Consider the following 22,926-nt stretch of genomic DNA (forward strand, 5'->3'; position numbering starts at 1 on the left):
CTGGATTAGATCCTTTGAACTCAAAATCTGTTCATGACTTTTCCTCTGTGTAACTTTGGATATTTTACTTGTTTAACATGAATTGTGATATTATAAAATGATAATCCAAACCTATTTTCCATCAAATAACTAAATTTTCCCCAGACATTCTTGTCAAATATGATGTTTTTATAATTAGTATTCTTTGGTTTATTCAGTACCAGACTATTGTAGGGTCCCTTCCAAGTTCTTCTTATATTCCCCTAATCACCTTTCCACTGAAGAGACTCTTAGGCAGTAGGTGGAATGCTAAAATGGAAAGAACGCTGAATTTGGAGCCATACCTACAACATGTGCTCAGTTTTTTGCTTGGTTACCCAATACCTGACTACTGTCAAGTCACTATCTCTTTGACCTCAGTTTTCACATGCGAGGGAGTTGGAATAGATGACCTCTTAAGGTCTCCTCCAGATCTGTATTTATGACCTCATGATCCTAGGAAAAAGCAGGTTGAACATGGTGACCCAATAAGTGTCCCTGTGAACCAAGAATAAGGGTGTCCCTAGACTAAGAAGAGATGTATAGGATCCAAGGTATACTCTTAGCACTCTTGCTATTATTCATAAAGAAACAGAATCAAATACAAACTTGGAAACCAGTAGAGCTATTTCTTTCTCACCCTATCACCTGAACCCACTGAATAGATTTTAAATGGAATTTTGATTGACTTCTTTCTGGATACTTCCATAGCTTTTTAAAAAGAATTTTCTAGTCCCATGGATCCTTTTTGGATGCGGCAGCAAGAACATCATCCTCTCTTTGGGATGTCGCAGTCTGTTGCCATAGAGACAATAATAAAACCACAGACTGCAGCAGTAGAACCTTTCCTGAGGTCTATAGAATGCATTTCTGCCTTCTCTGGTGCAGCTTGATGCCAGAAACAGTGGAGAAATTGGCACCCTGGACTGGATGCTCACTAGGGCAGGATTTTGATTACCAGAGGGTCAAACAATTCCTTATTGTCCTAAGACTTAATCCTCAGGGTGAATCACAGGGGGAACACTGAGAGATGACCTCTCCAGAAATTAAACTTGCCTATTTAATAAATATCCCTGGTAAATAGAATTATTTACTAAACTTTAATTTAACCAAATCATTAATCAAATAAAAATGACTTACAGCGAATTTAAGCTGACACAACTGATTCAGTTAAAGGATGATTGTTTTTGCTTATGTTTTAAAAATTAATGCTGGGGTTCCCTCCCCCCCCTTCCGATTTGTTAGCACCCTTGAGAGGACAATTGCTTATGTGACTTTTGTATTTGAGACTGAGCAATTTTATCAAGACCAAATAGGATTTTGTTATTGGGGATGCCAATTAATTTTAAAAACACCAGTAAACTCATGTTTCTTAGTGATTTTTTGTTTTTTTTTTGTTTTTTGTTCTGTAATTGGTCTGCAACCTGGAGCCCAAAACTTCAGAAGTTACCTTCAAGGTCAATAACTAAGCATAAATGTTAAAGGAAAAAGAAAGAAAAGGTAAGAGGAAGATTAGTCAGATTAAGCAAAATAATGTCAGTTCCATTATGACTATCCCAAATTTTCATGCTCTTAAGGACACAAAGACCTGATGGCATAAAAATTAGAATGCTTCACAGATTTTGAAATTAACTATTTTCTGTTTATATCAAAGGTGCTGAAGTTTAGCAGATAAAAGGAAAAAAAACCTTTCCTAGCTATTAGAAGTATTTATTAAAAATGTGACAAAAGTTAGAAATTCTACATGTAAGCTGGGACAATCTCATCACCAAAAGCTTTTTTCATTGTGCATAGTGCTGGTTTGGCATGATTCCAGTTAGCTTCAGAAAAGTAAACTGAATGAAGATATTCATTGCAGTAATGTTAGTTTAAAATATATATTTAAGTAGTAGGTCGGGTGCTAAAGTAGAAAAAATGTTAGTCTTGGAGCCAGGCAACATTGGTTCAATTTCCATCTTGGCTTTTTAGTTTGTCAAGTTATAGATGAGCACCTTTTTACTACAGAGATAGAGTCAAACTCTTAATTGTAAATTTGCTCATTGAAGTCATTTAGAGCAATGATTGCTCAATGTTAATTTTAAGCCTAAATTTTTTTGAGCAGTGGGCTTAATGTTGATTTGCCTCAACTTTTATGCAAAATCTGGTTATTTTCCTTGAATATAAAAACACCGAGAAGATATCAACTCATCTCAAAATACAGGAAAGGTTAGTGATTCTGCTGATAAAAAATGAATTGTTCTTTGGGACACCTAACATATCTTTTCCACCAAGCACAGGTTAAGAGAAAAGAGACTTAAATTATGGCTAGAGGGCATGAAATTAGATGCCCTCCAAAGAATTAATAGTTGATTGCTTAGGAAGGTTGTGGAATACATTATCCTTATGCTTTATAAAATGTTTTATTTTTTTATTTTTTATTTTATTTTTTAAACTATTACCTTTTTATAGGATTTCCCAAAAGTTTTAGAGCATGTAAAGCTATTAAAAGTTTAAAACTATTACTAAGACTTTTGGGACATCTTTTATACCCAAAACAAAAAACAAAAAACAAAAAAACAAAAACTCAACTTCTCTTAAAAGCTTCTGGTATTTTCAAAACTATATTTCGATTCTACAAGCATTTATTAGAGCATCTACTCTCTGAAAGACACAAGGCTAGGTTCTGGAGACCTCAAGGAGCTTAAGTTATGGCTCCATTTTCCTTCTTGCTTGGAATTTAACATTTCTCATTAGGCTAACTATTATAACAAGTAGTTTTCCCTGGGTACCATATGGTTCAACTCTGTTAAACTTTAAGGAATGTTCTTCTTGCTCTACTTCTGCCTATCTAAAATGTGAATGAGAAATTTTTTTTTTTCATCTCAAATGTGTAATGGAAGTGAGTCAGTTCCTCTTAGTACACTCTGTTCTTTCTGCCAGTCGGTACCTTTCTTTTAAGACTTTCTTATTTTTGAGATGTTCTATAATTAGAAAACAATGTGGCCTCAGCTGCTTCCTCATACCTAGTTTGTGTCCTCAGCACCTCAATGACCTCCCATGTTCATTAAATTGCTATCCGGAATAAAGAACATTGGCATTTAACTGAAATAAAAGGCAATTAGGTAGAAGCATTTGTAGAAGATTGCACGTTAGTCATCTCTGTTGCTATGAAGTTCTTGTTACCGACAAGCTAATGTATATGTTGGTGACATTAACATTGTAGAGGGTTTTAGTCTTAAAACTTAATTTCCTCTGGAGAGTCTCAACAGAAGATCATGCCAAAAACAAAACAAGAAATGACAACAACAACAACAACAACAACAACAACAAAGAGATGGAGGGGCAAGACAAAGATGTGGACTTTTGCGTCCCTGAAATATGGCCTTCTCTGGGTTCTAAGGGTTATAGTCTCTTTAAGGAAAAAAAACAAAATAACTCAGTTGAGCTTGACCAAGTCCAGAAGGGCTGAAAGCCAATGGAGGGCAGGTATTTTGCTTACTTGCATTAAATTCACTTATGTTATTGGATTCCAGTAGCATAGTGTAGTCTATACAAAGTTTACTTGGAAACCCAAAAGACCTGGATTCAAGTCCTACCTTTAATACATAAGTGCATTAACCTGGGTAAGTCATTTACCTTACCTTTTATCTTATACCTTACATCTGGAAAATTCTCTAAGATTCTTAAGATGCAGAGAAAGTGCCAACCTACAGGGGTAGGGGGAATTTTCTTACCTAGGAATTTCCGATGTCACTGAATTTCAATCAGTATATTTTTTCCATTGTAACATCACTTAATGGGGGGATTGTATGGCATTATCATTGGAGAGTTTATAAGACCTGGGCTCAGATTCCACCTCTGGAACTTGAAGGAAATGAGACCATTGGCAGGTCACTTTATATCATCAAGCCTCAATTTCTTTATTTGAAAAATGAGATAATCAAATGAGATTATATTTGTAAAAGACTTAGCATACTGCCTGGTACATAGTAGGTGTCTAATAAATGCTTATTCTCTTCCTTCTTTCACTTTCATTTGTAAAACACAAAAGACTAATGCTACTAGTAGGGCCTGACAGGGTTATTGTGAGGTTCAAATGCCATTATTCATGGAAAACTCTTTGCAAACTTTGAAGGGGTATATAAATGTCAACTGAGAATGGCAGAATAGAGAGAGAGTTCCTCTTGGAGGTGGGAACCCCAGCTTGGGCTGAAGTCCTTCCTATGACACCTTAGGTGTGTGTGTGACCCTAAGCCATTTAATCTTGAAGGCATCCAAGGCAATTCCAAGACTAAGACTCTAAAATCAGGTGTCTTTCCACATAACAGGAGGTGTTTCTTCCCTGAGAGTTTCCTGTGTCGAAATCACAGAACCAAGTAAAACATTTTTTTTTAAAAAAGTCATTTTTTTTTGTTATTATCACTATTCACATCTAAGCCAATGGAAAAACCACATTCACTAAACAGAAATTTTATATGGCTGTAAACTTTGTTGGAACTGTGGACATTTAAGTGATCACCGAATGTTGTTGAAAAGGGTAAGATCCTCTGAGGATTCTGGGTTTTAAGGACTTCTTCCTGTTTTACCTGTGTGACTCAGAAAACTTGAATAACTCATTATGTCCTTCAAAGCTGAAAGATGCTGCAAGCAATGTGGCAGAGAAACATAAGGCTTGGGGATAACACTGGAGAGATTAGCTTGGTACCTGGCAATTCCCAGAGGCAAAACTACCAACTCTTGTACCCAGAGGAAACCTCCTACAATACTCTCAAGACAAGCAAATGTTGACTTTTTCTGACAGATTCACCTGGGAAAAAAGGCTGCAGTCTCAGGACACAAGGCCCTTGTATTCTGGGATTTAGAAGCCCCTGGACAACAGCCCCTGTGAGTGGAGACCTCCCTCAGGATGTTTATTGGCCCTGCAGAGGAAGCTGCCTCCAGGAGAGACAATAGGGCAACGCAGATAGTAGTAGTTCACCTAAAGTGCATTCATATATAGTTTTTTCAGGGAGTAGGTGGGGAGGGGAGGAAAAAAGCAATGGTTCCACCATCTGATGGCTTCTAATTTCAATGAATTCTTCTTATTCACTCCATTTAAACTCAATTATTTCTACATGCTAAAGGACTTTCAGTATCTTCTAAATTTTGAAGTCTAGAGCAAATCCCCAGTCACTTTTATCTTAGATACAGCTTTAGTAACCAGGAATGACTGAGAAAGGAGTGGAACTTACTCAGAAAAGATTTAGTTTGGCCAACTTTTGGTCTAAGGCCATCACAAAGAACAACTGTAAATCAGAGAATTGACTGTGTTGGTGGTACTTGTTGGCTGCGTGTTGGTTGTTGGTGTGTTTGACTCTCTCACTGGAACAGTTATAAAATATAGGGACCGGTATACCTTAAGTGAAAGTACATTACAGAAATACCAGCAAAACCCACTTAAATATTTTATATATTTTTAATTATTTTTAGCTTGTGGTGTACAAAGTTGTTCGATTTCACAAACATTTGAGGGGTTATAAAGAAAGAAACGGAATTTAAAAATCTCCCAACCCTATCAAGTCTCTACACACTTGTAGGATTCAAACTAATCTGGCTTCAGGGTCTAGAAGACAACTGACAATAGTGGAAATGATGCACAGGGAACCCTGATCGATTGTTATTGTTCCACTGTATCCTGCTCTGGCTAGGATGATTCCCAAACTGATGTTCCTATGTTTCCCCTGTGAATTTCTATTAGTGAGTAACATGAATATAAGACTTTAATAAATATCTCAAATGCTGGTCTACAAAGTAATCATGTCCTGTTGTCTAAGAACCTCAGGAATTCTACCTATTAGTCATCAGGATGGCCCCCGAAATTTTGTGAGGTAGACTGGAACTGGTAGTTTTCCCTTTTTGCAGTTGGCAAAGCTAAAGCACAGAGGCTTTACCCATGTTTCCAGGGTATTATAGCTCAAAGGAGGTTTTATTTCAAAACCATAGGTAAGGAATAATGTAGTGTGGACTTCACCATGGTAGCAGATCTTTCTCTTGGTTTGTGTTTTTCAAATTGTGCCTCTTCAGAATCAGAGAGTGAAATGGACATTTTACTCTTATTTCTAGGTAACATTTTGCACCTCCTTGGGGATGGGAGAGACACTGCTTCTTTCTGAAAGAGCCAGAGAGTTGTCTGGCTTATAATTGACACTTGCATTGGAGCTTTCTAAGGTCTGATTAAATGTTCTCTTTCAAAAGATCCCCAGTGAATTGAGGATGGTCTGTAACTGATGCTTGTTCCAATGGGTCTCTTTGGACCTCCAGTTCAGGATGCCAAGTGAGTGGCTGGTGAGCAGAGTTCTTTTTGTCGGTGAATTTATTAATGCCTGTGTTCAGAAGAAATGTTCTGGCATACCAAAGCCAATTGCCAGCAAAGGGAATAAAGAGAAGATCCCATCAGGGTATTAGGATAGTCTTGTGTCCTTGTTGGAGATGGATAAGGGACAGGGAGAGTGGATAGTTTTTGATGGGTCATACTTATTCTTTTCTCTTTTCTTCCAGTTCATGCTGACTCCATGATGGAAAAGTTAATTTAGGAATAATAGTCGATATCCCCCCACAACTCTTCCTTACCCCAGTAAAGAAGTGTAACCACATAGTTCATTTTCATATCGTTCCTTTTCAAATTGATTGAAGCCGATGCCAGGGACCATGTGGGGAAGAGGCTAAGCTCAGAATGAGGTAGTAACCCAATCACAGTTAAATGTAGTTGAATTTAGCATCAGACAGCAGTTATTCAAGGTAGATAAGCTTCCTGGTAAAATGTCACTGTAGTTCTTGGCGACAGTGCTGGTGGAAAGAGGAAACCCCAAACCAAAGTGAGAAAAAGAATTAACTGGGTTTTCTAATATGCCAATGAGACAGTATTTCTTCTGGAATCAGGACCATAATTAGTCCTACTGGAATTACTTTAGGTTGAGAAATCATAGTAACATAGCTCTTCAATCTGGCCAATGCAACCATGGACAAATGACTTTGTATAGATGTCCTAAAGGACGCCAATTAAGCATTTCGGGACCAGGCTTCCCCTCAAAGGAGGGCTCATATCTACAGACCCATTGAATGAAGGATCTAAGGAGCACAGATTTAAATATGCTGGAGATATTAAAGGCCATTGAGTCTAACCCCTTCATTTTATAGATAAGAGAGGAAACTCAAGGCATAGAAAAATCAAATAACTAGCCCAGGATTAGCCATGTCTGAAGTGGGATTTGGATTCTGGTCATCCTGATTCTAAGTCCAGGGCCTGTTCATTGCCCCATACTGCCTCTCAGCAGGTTGGTCTGGGGAAAGGAAAGGAACGTTTTACAGCTGGGGCAGAATATTATTAACAATTTAATGACTTTAACCAATGTATGGTAGGCTGAAATGAAGACCAGATCTTGACCTCAGCGACGAGGGAACAACATCTTGATCTCAGAAAAGACCAATGGGACAGGAGGGATGGAAGTGGGGAAGCCCATTCATTCCCTTAAGGAAGTCAAAATGAAAGGATGAGGTTAAAAAGACCATGCAAATACTGAGACCCGGCATTCTAGCATTCCACATTTGTAATACTTTTCCATTCTTTGTGTATTCCCTCCTTGAGCTTCCTCTCAAGACTGCCATAATGAGAAGGCGTCTCTAGGTCAGACTTTATCACAAGCCTCTTAATAATGGAATATAAAGAAGTTGTAATCAAGGGTACAATACCTGGTAAATAGATTTTGGCAACAGGTAACTAGCTCGGTTGTGTTGCTAGGGGAGCTTGAGTTAAAGGCATTTTCTAAAAGACTATAGCAATCTATCTCCATGGGAAGGCTGGAGAGTATGCCTGGAAATTAGACAGAATGACATTCATTTAATTAAAAGAACTAAAATCTTTGTGTTCCTAGGCTTCTCCTCTCCCCCTCCCACTCTCCACCCCTATTCAGCTTTTCAATTTCTACCCACTCTCAGTATATTAGTGGGGCCATTTCTCAGCCTTTTTTTTTTTTTTTTTTTTTTTTTTTAATAAATACATCCCTTAGGCTCAGGTAGGAAGCCTAAACCTAAACACTGCCATCCAGTGGGCATTAAGAAATAGGAAGGGCAGAGCACATACCAGCGATACAGGCTGTCATGAAGCTGGCTACATTACCAGCGACCAGGGCCCGGAAAGCCCCTCCGGCGATGTCCCCCTTCCTGGAAGGAGCCATGGATGCTGAGAAACAGGGAATGAGTATGGAGTTGTTATTGGATTCAGAGAAGGCCTCTCTCAAAAGTCATTATCTCCAGAAGGAGCTCTGGGGTTGGGCTGTTCAATGCAGGCAACTTCTGAATGAAGAAGCCCAGAGTTCGGTTTTTAGTGGTGAACTCTTCAAGGTGGGAGACCAAAATTGTAACTAGGAGAGGACAAATGGGGCTTTCTTGTAGCTCAATGACATTTAGAGGGCACTGACAGCACTACTGATTCTTTAGCAGGTGGAAACAAGGCTAGCTTCTAATTAGCAAGAATAATTTAGTCAAACCAGAAAACTACCAGATGGCATGGTTCCTGCTCCTGAATGGTAGGTAGTATGAGCTTCTAGTCTTGACCCTTTCCCATACTTGGTCTCAACTTGGCAACCTAGCTGAATTTGTCTTTAAAAGTTTAAGAGGATAGGTAGATGGCTCAGAGGATAGAGACCCAGGTCTGGAGGTCCCGGATTCAAACCTGGCCTCAGACACTTCCTGACTGTGTGACCCTAGGCAAGTTACTTGATCCTCATTGCCTAGGCCTTCCTGCTTTTCCGTCTTAGAACCAAAACTTGGTAATGATTCTATTTATTTATTTAATATTAATATAAGTTATTTAAGGGCACCTTTTATGCTGTTTGACAGTAGGCACATTTTGTTGTGCCTTCCCTGGATCTAGAATTGCTAGATGTGGCGCTAGGTCTGAACCTCTAGAAAGAGCTGAGGCTTTCTCAAAAAGTCTCTCAAAAGCATAGTCTTGCCTAGGGAACAAGAGAAAGGCTAGGCACAACAGAATTCCTATGACTCATCAGAAATAGAAGTATGCATGGCAGGATAGATGAGTAGGGGTGCCATACATTTGGGCATTTAGGGGAAGTTGATTTGAATATTAGCACAGAAACTCTATAGTGGCATTGATTGATTCAGATTTTTTGGGTATAGGCTGTGTTGTTTTTTTTTTCTGGTGGTGTGTGCATTCATTGCTGTATTGTTCCTCTCCCACCTCCCTTGTACTGGTGAGATCTTTTCCCTGGTATTAGAGAGAAAAGGAAGATGGAGAAAGCAAATATTTCAGTTTAAACTGCATCAGAAACATAGAAGGATGTTCAATGAAAGAATATTATTACTTACTGAGTCCTCCAATCACTACTCCCAGAGAAACGAGGTTGGCAAAGCCACAAAGGGCATAGGTGGCAATAGTTTCAGAGCGAACCTAATAAGACAAGTAAGATACATCCAGGTGGGCAAATGACACGACTATGGCTGGAAAACATTCACATGTAGAAGTCCTGGGGCTTGTCTTGGCACTCCCACTGATAATTAAAGCAACATGGTATATTAGAAAGAATACTCTATTTTGCACCAGAAGAACTGGATTTGAATCTCAGCTCTGCCCTGTATTACCAGTGAGACCTGGGACAAGTCATTGAACCTCTCTTCAGTTTCCTAGTCTGAAAATGGAGAGATTAGTTTAGACGATCTCTAAGGGACCTTCCGGTCCTAAATTTATGATTCTGTGATCCATGTAGTCACTGTTGACCTTGGTAGAAAGGGAAATCTATTGTATGAGGGCTGGCTGCTTTGGGTCTTCCACTTATCTGCCAAGGCACTGTGATTCCTTATTCTTTGGAGGAAATAAGAACAGCATAAGGATTAGCAATTTTCCTTGATGACTCCCACTTCCTCTTTGCCAAAGCTGCCAAACTTGGCAGATGGAAAGAAATGGCAGAAATTAAAGCAGAGATGGCGACTTTTGTTTTCTGCTCAATAATCAATTCCTTTTTTCCCCTTACTCTGATTAGAGTGCTATCAGACTTCTGGTTCATCCTGGCCAGGCAACAATGAGGCAGAATTTCACTGCTTCTGTGTGTGACTTTGGACAAGTCTATAGGTGGGGTGGCTTTTTAAAGAATCTCTGCTGAGAGAATTCCACATTGGAAGTTTCAGAGGACAGGGGATATTTCCTGAAGGTAGGGGCCTAGATGAGCTGGCCTCAATGGGAACGTGGCCTTATAAGTTGCTTCTAGTTCTCCTAGCAGCGAGTAAGAAAGGAGGCAAAGGAAAGTCAGAGGGATGCATAGCACTGAGCTGGATTCTAGCAGCATCCCCTTTGCCTTTTTACCTATCCCTTTGAAATTATTTTAACAAGTAGAACATTAACCTTACCTGGTTTCTCCTTTTTAGAGACTGTCCAAACAGACTATTCTATTATAAACATGATGGGACCCACTAAAAATACCAAGAAGAAATTGTAGGGATGATAGATCTAGAGAAGGAAGGGGCCTCAGAAGTCACTTAGCACAACCCCTTTCATCTCTTAAAGATGAGGAAACTGAGGCTCAGGGACACTAAGTGACTTATTTATGGTCATACAGGAAACAAGCATCCATAGTAGGATCTGACCCTCAGACCTGTGACTTCATAGGCACTGCTCTTCCATTGTATCATGCTGCAGATAAAAAATGTGATGGATCCTTGTCCCTTTGTCCTCCAGATCCTGGAACATTCAGGTTTAGGTCAAAGAATAAGCAAAACAAGTAGGGAACCATGTGTCCCTTCCACCCTTCCTCCTTTACTTATTAACTAGATTTTAAAGCCAGCATTCAAGTTGACTAAATGGCGATAGTTAAGTTTTCCATTTATTACAAGTTTCTTTCCCCTTTTTCTGTTTCTGAGAACTCCTTTGTTGATATTTTCAAACAACATGCATATGGCAGACAGGAGAAAAAAAATTATTTCAAGTACTCATCTGGTCTACTTTTCCTGGAAACGCTTTTGTTCCTTATGTCTCCCATCTCCCTCCCCATCTTGCTCAGCACTAAGGACTGTATTTCTTTCACTCTTTACATTTTGTCCAATTGGCTTCAGAAGCAGGCGATCTCACTGCGGGGGTGGAGATGAGAGGGAGAGGAAAGGGAGAGAGACAGAGGGAGGTGGGAAAACAAAGGGGGAGAAAAGAGGAGAAAGAGGGGGCAGACAAAAGGAAGAGGTGGGGGGGAGAGGGAGAGAGTATGTGAATCTTCTCCCCCTTTTTGGGAGCTGAAGGGAAGAGACACAGAGATGCAGCCTTGTTCATGTCATCATGCAGGTTTAAAAAGAACAAGAGGAAGGTTAAGAGAAATCTGTGGTGATCCCCTATTGTTTGTTTCTATAAATGTACAGGTGAGGTGGTAAAACGAAAAACTCACTTTGTTAAAAATTAAAAATGAATAGTATGCTGTTTATGTGTTTTTTAAAAATTTACTTAAAATCTATTCAAATAATCCTAATTTTAAGAAAAAGAAATGAAGGGATTACTAACAGATAGTGAAAGTAATGTTGGTTTTAGAATCAGAAAACTGAGACTCAAATTCTTGTTTTCCTACTGAATGCCTTTAGTGACCTTGGGGAAAATAGCTTAATCTTTCCAGTCTTGTTACCTCATCTGTAAAATAAGGACCTTTATCTAAATAATCTTTACATGCATGGTTTACAAATGGGGGCCATGTTAGCACTCCAAAGGGTGGTCGCTGGATCCAAGAAATTAGCCAATCAGAGAATGGGAAGACAGTTTTCACTCTATCTTCCTCATGATAGCCATTCATAGGCCTATCCTTCACCAATTATATCCCAGAACTTCTGAAATTCTACCCCCTTCTGCATCTATATAAATTTTTCTCAAGCTTCTCCCTTTTGAGCTTGACACCAGTCTTTCAGGGCTGATTAAAACTCAGTTATAACCTAATCCTGATTTAAGTATAGATGCCATTGGGACATTCTCAATCCCATCCCTTTCCTACCTCTTTCTTATCATATCAAATAATCTGTATAGTATTGGGATTAGTTGCTCTTTGAATGTCTGATAGAATTCGCTTGTGAATCCATCAGGCCCTGGTGATTTTTTCTTAGGGAGTTTTTTGATGGCTTGTTCAATTTCTTTTTCTGATATTGGATTATTTATGTATTCTATTTCTTCTGCTGTTAATCTAGGCAATTTATATTTTTGTAAATATTCATCCATATCACCTAGATTGCTCTTCCTACCTCTTTCAAAGGTATGTTAATCAGGAAAATTAGAGGGAGAAGAAAGGAAGAGAGGGAAGGAGTTTGGAAGCGCATGGACAAAAAATGTTTGTAGACCACTTGTCCAAAGTACCTTCTAGTTCCCAAATCCAATGGTCCTAAAAATTGCTTAGCCCTTTAAGGTAGCTTCATTTTGTCTGATGTTATGTTTCTATTTGCTCTGTGACCTCTCCTTAAAGAAAAGTTTTTCAGAGAGTCAGCTCCAATGTTTCAAGTTTATGACTTATATACCTCAGATGTAGAAGTCAAAAGACCTCCCTGCCTCCAAATATCTCTTCCAGCATAAGACACTCCTTCCAGTTCTAACTGTCCATGAATCCATAAGCTAGGAGACTTAAAACAATTATGAATACCATTAAGATATTATGAGTTAGTAAATCACTAGAATGAAAGGGTTGCTCATATCTCTACCTGTACCCCTTAGTGTCTATGGCAATGTTCAGCATATAGTAGGCACTTCATAAATGCAAGTTTATGATCAGTGTATCATAGATTAGCAAGTTAGTTATCTAGCGAGGACCTGAGCCATAGAACATTTGGATTGGAAGAGTGGCATGGTTTAGGGAGGTCCCAAGTTTGATGTTTGAAGTTCAGGATGGAAGGTGTGGGATAAGATTAAATTAGCTTAAGGAGCAAGAATAACTACTGAGAGAAACATTCTATTTTTCCCCAGGGCCAGTCCTATCAGGAACAAATGGTACTATGAAGCCTAAGAAGAAATAATCAACCTCATGTGGAGAATGGTTTTCTTCCAATGAGAACTAGACCTTGCATTTAAGTCATCTAGTGAACTACATTTTATCATTTGTCTGAGGAACTCTGGGTGTTTTCCAAACATCTTACCCTCACAGCACCCATAGGGAGTTAAACAGGATTTATTGCAGTCCCTATTCTTACTGTTGGGGAAACATTTATGGGTATTAAATGATTTCTCCAGAGTTGGCAAGTAGGATACTTAGAACACAAGAATCCCAACTCCAGTAGACATTCTCTCTCTAAATATCTGAGGGTGGTTTGGGGGAATAGAGAAAGTAGAAGCAAGCTTCTCAAAACCTTGATAAAATCAGTTGATTTCACCCCAATTTTTAATCAGTGCTTTTATTCTTAGGTTGCACCCAGAAAGACCTTTTCACAAAGTACTAGGGGTTGCCAAGGTTGTAGCTCTTTCATAATGCAAGAGTATTTGCTTTCAGTGACTAGCTTTTTGGAATAGAAAACATTTTACTTAATTAAGTCCATTCTCTTCATTTGGCAAGGAAGGATATATCCAGTCCTAACTAAACATGAAGGATGACTGGCTGTGGATCCTTATGGTGGGGGCCTCTGAATGATCATTAAGATATGGTGCAACCAGAGGAGGAGAAACTAGAACAAAGAGACAGAGGCTAGAACAGTTCTTTTGATGAGTAGAAGTCTTACTGCTACATACATAGACAGAATGTCACGAAAGGTAAAAAAAAAAAGCTAGCAATGTGAGCAGGGAGTGGCGAGACTAGGAAGTTAAGCATGGCCCTATTGTACCAAAAAAAGCATTAAAGCAGGCTTCTTAACTTGGTGTCCAATTGTGCACTGTTGGTAGAGTTGTGAACTAGTCCAATCAACAATTTGGAAGAATGCCTAAAGGGTTATAAGGCTGTGCATACCCTTTGATTCAACAATACCACTATTAGATCTGTATCCCAAAAAGATAAAGATAAAGGAAAAAGGATCTCTGTACAAAAAAATTTATAGCAGCTCTTTTTGTCGTGGCAAAGAATTGGAAATAGGGGGAATAGCTGGATAAGTTTTGATATATGATTGTGATGGAATAGTATCGTGTTTTAAGAAATGATGAGCAAGATGGTTTCAGAAAAACCTGACAATTCTTATATGAATGGATACAAAGTGAAGTGAGCAGAACCAAGAGAACACTGTATACAGTAAAAGCAATATTGTAAGGATGATCAACTGGGAAAGACTTAACTACTCTGATCAAGACAGTGATCCAAGACAATTGCATAGGACTCATGATGAAAAACGATATCTATCTCCAGAGGGAAACCTGATGAACTCTGAGTGCAGGTTGAAACATATTTTTTTCTTTTCTTTCTTTCTTTTTTTTTGGTGTGTTTTCTTTTGCAATATGGCTAATGTAGAAATTTTATATTTTGCATGATTTCACGTATTTCAAAATGCTTGACTTCTTGAGGAGGAGGAAGGGGAGAGGAAGCATAGGAGAGACAAAGAAATTTGGAACTTAAATTTTTTAAAATTATTGTTTAAAATTTTTACATGTACTTATAAAAATTAAGTGAAATAAATTTAAAATATATTTAGAAAAAGACAGTTAGGTGGCTTGGTTGGACTTGTAAGCCAGGAAGATCCAAGTTGAAATTTTGCATCAAATGCTTACTAGTTTTGTAATGCTGGGCAAGTAATTTAACCTTTCTAAGCCTCAGTTTCCTTATTTGTAAAATGAGGATAATGGTCTATATCTTACAGAATTCTTATGAAGATTAAATGATGTAAAAATTTTTAAATTTCATTATTCCTCAGGAATGGATAAATGCTATCAATCCCCCCCCCCAAAATAACATGTTTTTACTTATAGACACACAAACATATATGTATACATACATAACATTTACTTATAACTATTTCAGTATAATTGTTTCCTCTGTAAATCTTTTGTATTGTATTTCATGCACATAAAAATATTGTACTGTAAAGGGGTCCATAGACTTCACCAAACTGAGACAAAAAAAGGTTAAGAATCCCTGCATTAAAAGGACCATTACAAAAACACTGGGGAGGCAGTTGGGTAGCTCAGTGGATTAAAAGCCAGGCCTAAATACGGGAGATCCTAGGTTCAAATCTGACCTCAGACACTTCCTATCTGTGTGACCCTGGGCAAGTCACTTAACCCCCATTGCTTAGCTCTCATCACTCTTCTGCCTTGGAACCAATACACAGAGTATTGGCTCCAAGACAAAAGGTAAGGGTTTAAAAAACAACAACAACAACACAAAGGAACCTTTGGGATGGTGACTTCACGTTGTCAGCATTCTTAGGAAACATTATTCACTTCAAATAGAGAAGCAGATGCCCTGGTTTACCCTTCCCCTTAGCAGCAATTCAGTGCCCTACAATCTATATTGGAAATACTATATATAGATATTACACAGCCCTATGAATGTGTCCTCTAAAACTCTGGATAATAATATTAGTAGTTAGCATTTATTTAGTGCTTTAAGGTTTGCAGTGTTATACAGTTTTTACCTAATTCTATCCTCACAACTACCCTCTATAGTAGATGCTTTTATTATCTCCATTTTATAGATGAGTAAACTGAGACAAAGGGTCAAGTGACTTGTTCAGAGCTACACAGCTAATAAGTGTCCAAAGCTGAATTAGAACTCAGATTTTTCTTACTCCCTCACCTAACTCACTCCCTGGATATGAATCTACCCCCTCATTAGGGCTTTATTTACTAAGAAAGTCAAATTTGTGTTTATTATCTCATTAGAGAAGGAAAATATCACCAATATGATAGGACCCATAAGACCACCCCTTGATTGGAAAATTAGGGTGATCATAGGGAACTAAAATTCTTAGTTTGCTTAGATAAAGCCCTTTTCCAGTGAAATGGATAATCTGTGTCCTTTTGCTTAATTCCTTCCTCTAAACAAAACAAAAAGACACCTAAAGTCTCTTCCTCCCATGAATATGAGGGCTGGCTATAAATAAATATAGGTAAAAATGTTTTGACACTTGGAATCTTGAAAAAATGGAGCTGGAATATGAACCTGTTGACAAAGAGTTATTCTGCATTCAGAAGGGAGTAGGGCCAGTTTACAAGCATAGCATAAAAAAGTACGCTTAATAAGAAATAATTCAAGCTCGCATTAAATATCAGGCTGTACGTCTATAATCTATTTTACTTTCGGTTCTCAGAGGCTCAGGAAATTATTCTTGCATCTGTTCCCTCTCCTGCCTCAGCAGTTGTCTGGTTAATTCATTGTGCTTGGTTTGGAGTCAGTGGATCTAGATTATTAGCTATATGACCTTGGGTAAGTCATTTAACTTCTTAGGTCACAGTTTTATGATACATAAAATGAGAGGGATAAACTAAGTGACTTTCTAGCTCTGAATCTTAACATTCTAGCGATGTAACTTTTGTATTAATTATCATTAATACATTAATTAATTGTCATTAATTAATCAGGGTCATATTCTATTCCATTTTGCCTCAAAATATCAACAAGAAACAAAACAACAATCAATAATTGGAGCATCCACAGCCAGCAACTGAGTTCCCCGTGTTCTGTAATTCTTCTCATGCCCTTCCAAGTTAGAATCCTGACATCTGTTATACTATGATGGTCCATTGTCTTTTTTGCCACCCTTCCCCTGTCCACCCCACACTGAAATATTCAGAGTCTATCTGTCTTCCTATCTTAGAAATATCATACTTTTTTAATGGATCTCTTTGAGTGGGTGGCATTTTCCACTCAAATTCAGCTGGAACAGAGTCTCTGAAAGTGAGTCATGGGAGTGAAATGAGGAAGTAGCTTTCTGCTTTTTAAAGGAATGAGCCTCCTTTTTTCAAAATCAACCTTCCCTTTCAAAAAAAGGTATGACCACCATAATCACCCTTGGAACTGGCAGAGAGCTGAGCATTCAGAAAGGTACAATTCTGACTCCAGCCCTCAGGGGATACCAAAATGTAGGCTATAGACTTTTTTTTTTTAGTTTACTCTTTAAAAAAAAAAGGAAAGTTGGGGCAGCTGGGTAGCTCAGTGGATTGAGAGTCAGGCCTAGAGACAGGAGGTCCTAGGTTCAAATCCGGCCTCAGACACTTCCCAGCTGTGTGACCCTGGGCAAGTCACTTGACCCCCATTGCCTACCCTTACCACTCTTCCACCTATAAGTCAATACACAGAAGTTAAGGGTTTAAAATAAAAAAAAATTAAAAAAAAAGGAAAGTAAATACTCATAGCCAGACTAAATCAGAAATGGAGAGAATGATGCATACCTGGGAACATGGAACTTCTGCTCATCCTTTCAAGCCAGCATAATAGCAATAGACAATATATATTCTTATTTAAGTTCCCTGGGAGAGACTGTTTCATTTTCATCTTTGCTTTTTCATCTCATAGCAATACATCTGATGCACAGTTGTTGCTTAGTAAATGCTTGATGAATATAACTTGATTATTCTTTTACTCTAGTAAATTGATTATTCTTTTATTTTGATTGCTATACAGAATCGATTGGTTTTTTTTCTGATTGTGCTTGGTTTAAAGTTGAGTAATCTGCAAAGCTTGCTTTACTGGACCCAGGTCAAAGGAAGTCAATGTAATGTAATGCTTGCATCCCTATGTCTTTAGACTTGATATGAATATGTACCAGCCAATTTTATGGGTTTGCATGCTGGTAGTGAGAGCCAGAAATCTGAAACTTCATGGTCCTGCAAATACTCATTAAATCTCTTTCTACCTCTCTCCTCTCAACCAAAATCCTCTCCATTTATTCAGAGGGCTCCAGCTAGCTTAGTGTCCTATCATCCATATGCTTTTAAAGAGATCTTGGGAGAGAGACTCCATTGTTTCTAACTTTTCTGAAAAGAATGTTAATAATAATAATTAAAGGCTGTTGGTTTGTTCCTTTGTTAGAGCTTGCTGTCACCTTCTGCTTCTGTTACATCTACCTCTGTCCCAGGTCCTTAATGCATCTTTAATTTCAGGACTGTACTTTTCATTGTCTTTTCAGATAAATTTTAGTCTTTGACAGCCTGTTCTACATAGGGAAAAGAGGAAAAGAAGGAAGAAACAAGCGTTTACCAAGGGTCTACCACATGCCAGGTACTACGATAAGCACTTTACAAATATGATCTCATTTGATCCTCCTAGCAATCTTGTGATGTAGGTGCTATGTGTATAGTAGCCAAATAGAACATGGTGAATGAACTCTCAAATGATGCCTTGGATATCTTTTGTTTCTACAGTCACCACTCCATTCCACTGCTAGTCATCTTCTTTGTGCCTATGTGAATGCCATTCCTCCACCCCTGAAATCTTTAGTAGCTCCCTATTACCCACTGAATTCACATTCTTTTATCCAATTTCCAGGCTCTCTATAATCTAGTACCTTCTTATCTCTCCTGCTTCATGCCATCTTCTCTGCTTTAAATGCCTGTCCTCCCTCCCCTTCTCTACCTATTGACTTTCATTGTTATGTACCAAAATTCTATACAATATCAATGTTAACCACATTCCAACTAAACCTATTTTGCCCATGGTTTCCAATCTCATATGCCCAGTGGTCTGTGGAGAATTGGAGGCTATTTAAGTTTATATTTTCCAAGCGATCAGATAAGTGTTGGTAGAGGACTTGCACGTCAAGGATCAAGGCAAGATCTCCCCCAAGAAACTTTGATCTAATGAGTGAATCCCAGGGTTTTAGATGGGAAATTATGAATCTCACTCTGTATCTTATTCCAGTGATCTTTACTTTGTTAAGCATTTTTAGATCCCAACCAGAACTCACCTGACCTCAGTGTTCCACTGATATCAAAAGGGGGAAAATTCATGATGAGGGGCTCTCTAGACTGTAGGATCCAATGATGCCATCCTTAGTATTTCATGGCTTAGGATGGCAATGGAACCAGTGAAAGAACATGAGGACTTGCTCACAACCTATGTGCCCTAAAATCTATGTAAGAAAGCCCTCCATCAATGGCATCACTACTAAACCTCAATCCTGGAACCTATGGGGAGGTATTCTAGGAGGAAGACTGGGAGAATCATTGCGATTTGAATTAACGTAAAGCAGGAGAGATAAGAAGGTACTAGATTATAGAGAGCCTGGAAATTGGATAAAAGAATGTGAATTCAGTGGGTAATAGGGAGCTACTAAAGATTTCAGGGGTGGAGGCTTTTATGCAGTTTCATCACGGAAGGGGGAAATTGAAACTGCATAAAGGCCAAGGTACCATAATGGCAATGAGTGATTCACTGCATGGTGATTTGCACTTCTTGCTGTTCCTACTTTGCTCTCTCCTCTACCAGTTTTTTGACTGTTCCCTCTCTCAAGTTAATTCAAATAGCAACGATTCTCCCAGTCTTATTTCTTTCTGTTTTTCTGGCTGCCAGCTAGTAAGTATTTCAATTTATCTTAGCCCAGCAATATTTTCTGATTTAGTGCTGCTCATGACAAATTCATTCTACAAAAGCTGAGAGGAAGAATAAAAGTTTCCTAATGATTTTTTGAGTTTACACATGAACAGAGCCTGCTATAGGTTGGGAAAATCAGGCATAAACACATTTGTACCAGAGCACCAAATTAATTGTAATTAGCTGAAACACTACATGTTATTCCTGATAGTATGCATAGCTGATACCATTTTAAAATGAATCGTGTTGTCTGGAATTCAGTTTCCCTAACTAATGTCCATATATCTACGTTGAAAATCTGTGAGAATAAGCAGCTGAGTATTTCATTTTAAGAACACTGATTTTGAGAATTTAAGGCCATTTATATGAATTAACCTAAGATAAGAGTATTTTTTTCCCCCAATGGCATATGTATGTATATACCTATATACTGGAGATTAATTTGGTTTGGAAAGAATGCATTTCTTTTCCTGTTAGCAGTACATTGGCAAAGTGGGAATTAAGCCACTGGTCATTTGCACCCTTTCATTTTTTATCTAAAGACTGCTGCTATTGAAAGCCAGAAAAAGTGGAAAGGAGACCAAAGTTCTTGTAGGTCTAGCACAGCCAGAAATACCTCTGTTTTGGAAAATGGGTGAAAAATTTCAGAGAGTAACAAACAAACAAAAAAATCAACAAATGTCGTGAGTTCCTAAATCATCCATAATCCCTAAAAAAAAAAATAGGGAATACAGCATATGAATTTTGTAATTTATGCATTATTATATGAATTGAGATGTACACAAGATTTCTTTATAAGATTACTCCATAAAAATAAAGGGATTTCTCCCAGAAGAAAGGAAGAATAGCATTATAATCTTATTCTTCCCTTCCTCATGCTTTTGCATATTTTTCTTCTTAGGACTGATTAATTAGAATTCTTTAGAGGTATAATTGATAACAAGCAAGAGTTATTAAATAGTTTTGCATATGCACATACATTCATGCTAATAGGAAACATTCTATGTTCTGAAAGTCATTTGTCAAGATAGAAAATATCAGAGATAAACTGGGTTACTGGTACTGGATTTCTGTGTTACTTATTGATAGAAAGTGGTGGCTTATACATAGAAGATACACTTATAATATTTTCTGTGGTGCCTTTGGCCATAATTACTACAAAGAACAGAGAGTAGGTATGGAATATTTGATGCATCTGAACTCAATGCAGTTATGTCATAGAGTGCTATAAAATTGGCCATGTTCTAGAACTGGAAAATTATCTAATCTCAGATTATTGAAGTTTTCAACTAGTTAGTATAAGCATACTATCTAAAATGAATATTTATTCCCCCAAAACACCTTTGGAGGAACAATGCTATATGGAAAAATTTGTGGAATGGGAAAAATATTATGGGGAAATAGATTCTATTTAGGAGAAAAAAGGAAGGAGGAGGAGGAGAAGAGGTTTAATGGAGATGAGTCAAGGGGGATAGGGAACACTGAATCATGGAAGAGATAAAGAGATTACTAAGGTCTTAGAGTAGAAGGAAGATGGGATAGAAGCCAAGGATCCACTGGGCTAACTGAGCTGAAGGACCAAAGCTGATCATTGGAATCAATAATTAGCTAATTGATTGTAGAGTGGATATTAGAACTCCATTTTACTTCTTAAAGCAGAGTTTGGAAATAGTCTTTTATGACAATCTTGTCAAATGACATTTGTTTGGCCAATATTATGAATGTTTGCCGTGATGTTGATATATAAAATGAGGATAAAAATATGATATTTGGAAGAAGTTATTAGTACAAACACTAAAATGAATATAGGTAATTTGAATATAGCTACAAGACTGCAAGATACAGGATGCTAGTTTTACCACACTCTTCCAGTGTGGCTAAGTGAAGCTCCAATTTAGTTTGTCTAGTCTTGGTGTTAGTAGTCACAGGTACCTTATTAGATAAAAGGAAGTTATTTCCTCTAACCCCTATAGCAATTGGACCTGGGAGAATTCCAGTTGAGAGAGAAATGGTCCAAAATAGACAAACTTGACCTGAACAATGTGTTTATGGGATTGATTCACAAAAGACACGTGATTCCCCCTGTTAATTGTTCCAGCTAATGGATACCACAATGCACCTATTCTTAACACTTGGCACTTTATGACAAGTTTTCATTATCTTAGTATTTGCAATCATGAGGATTCCCCATATAATTTCTATTGTAAAATAGCTCACATATAGACAATGTAGTGCTTTGCTGTTGGAGAATTTAAGAATAGAGTCATCTTATTTTTCTAGCTCTTTGTTTATTAATGACTTGAGTTGCCTCCTTCTGAGGCAATGGGCTGGTTGCAAAATTGCTGTCCATCCTTCCTGTGGGGAAGAAGCTGTCTAGCATTTTCACTATAGTGGAAAAAGAGTATGTGGCCATAATAATAGTATAGAAGGAAGAAGAGGAGGAGGAAGAGGAGGAGGACGAGGACAAGGACGACGACCACCCCAATAGCAAAGAAGCTTATCAGATGAAGCAGCCCAGCAGATGACACTGGCAGCATTTTGGAGAGGCAGTACACAATAGCCTTAGCGGTAAGGAAGTATTCTAACTAGGTTTAACCAAACTGAGAATCTTCCCTCATCTACTAAGAGAATGGGAAACTATGGGAGGGTATATACATGGGGGAATTTCCTCCTTGTTATTTATCTTGCTCTTCTATTTAATTAAATGTTTTTAACTACGAATGACCAATTCCTTTGTTTTTGGTAAAGGAAACATTAGAGATTAATGAGCTCTGAGTTTGAATAGATGATTAAATCCTAACAAAGCCCTGAACCTAAGGGGTAGATATGAAGTGAATATGTTGAGAAGGAGGCCATGACTACATGAACCAAGCTTTTGAATTGGTGTCCCTCTGGATCTATTCATGCTGTAGACTAAGTGGTGTAGGCTAGAGGAAAATTGTTAGTTTATCAGAATTCTTCAGCTCATATAGCTAGTTAAGTTTTAGATTTGCTTTTTAAGAATTAGTTTTTGTAATTTTTTACAAAGCATGCTTAGTATCTAGTAGGATGTGAGTATCTTCTTACTTTAAGAACTACTCATCATTCCTCTATGGAGTGGGATGCAGAGTATTTGAGATTGGCCGGATGGACTTTATCTGCCAATAAAGCCATAAATAGTGTAGCATAGAAGATGATTTCATGAGATGCCATGCAAAAGAAAAATAATCTACTAGTCAGTCAAACCTCTAATAATGACTTACTGAATTTCGCTATACTGATCCTTCGATAATATACAAGACAGTTCTCTGCCTCTATCCCTCCCCACTTATCTGAAGCCTTTCTAGCTTAGTAGAATCTGCCAAAGTTTGCATTACACTAGTATAACCTTCAACAGCTAGGACCAATTCTACTCCATAATGGAGTCGACTTCAAACAAGGTATGTATATACACTTGAATCTACTGATGATTGATTTCATCAGGTTTGGGACACACACCACT

At 37.9% G+C, this 22,926-nt stretch overlaps 1 protein-coding gene across 1 annotated transcript in view; it reads right to left on the minus strand.

The window, feature by feature from the left end:
* Positions 1-5,438: 5,438 nt before the first annotated feature.
* The window catches only part of SLC28A3 (solute carrier family 28 member 3), a 135,447-nt gene continuing 117,959 nt past the window's right edge, over positions 5,439-22,926 (minus strand). The window contains exons 15-18 of the mRNA XM_044678073.1: positions 9,361-9,442; positions 8,117-8,215; positions 7,726-7,846; positions 5,439-6,822 (exon numbers count right to left, since the gene is read on the minus strand). Of these exons, the coding sequence (XP_044534008.1) occupies positions 6,705-6,822; positions 7,726-7,846; positions 8,117-8,215; positions 9,361-9,442 (420 nt within the window). The 3' untranslated portion in view covers positions 5,439-6,704. The remainder of the gene's footprint in view (positions 6,823-7,725; positions 7,847-8,116; positions 8,216-9,360; positions 9,443-22,926) is intronic.

The sequence above is a fragment of the Gracilinanus agilis genome, chromosome 1 (assembly GCF_016433145.1).
Source record: "Gracilinanus agilis isolate LMUSP501 chromosome 1, AgileGrace, whole genome shotgun sequence".
Classification (NCBI taxonomy): Eukaryota; Metazoa; Chordata; class Mammalia; order Didelphimorphia; family Didelphidae; genus Gracilinanus; species Gracilinanus agilis.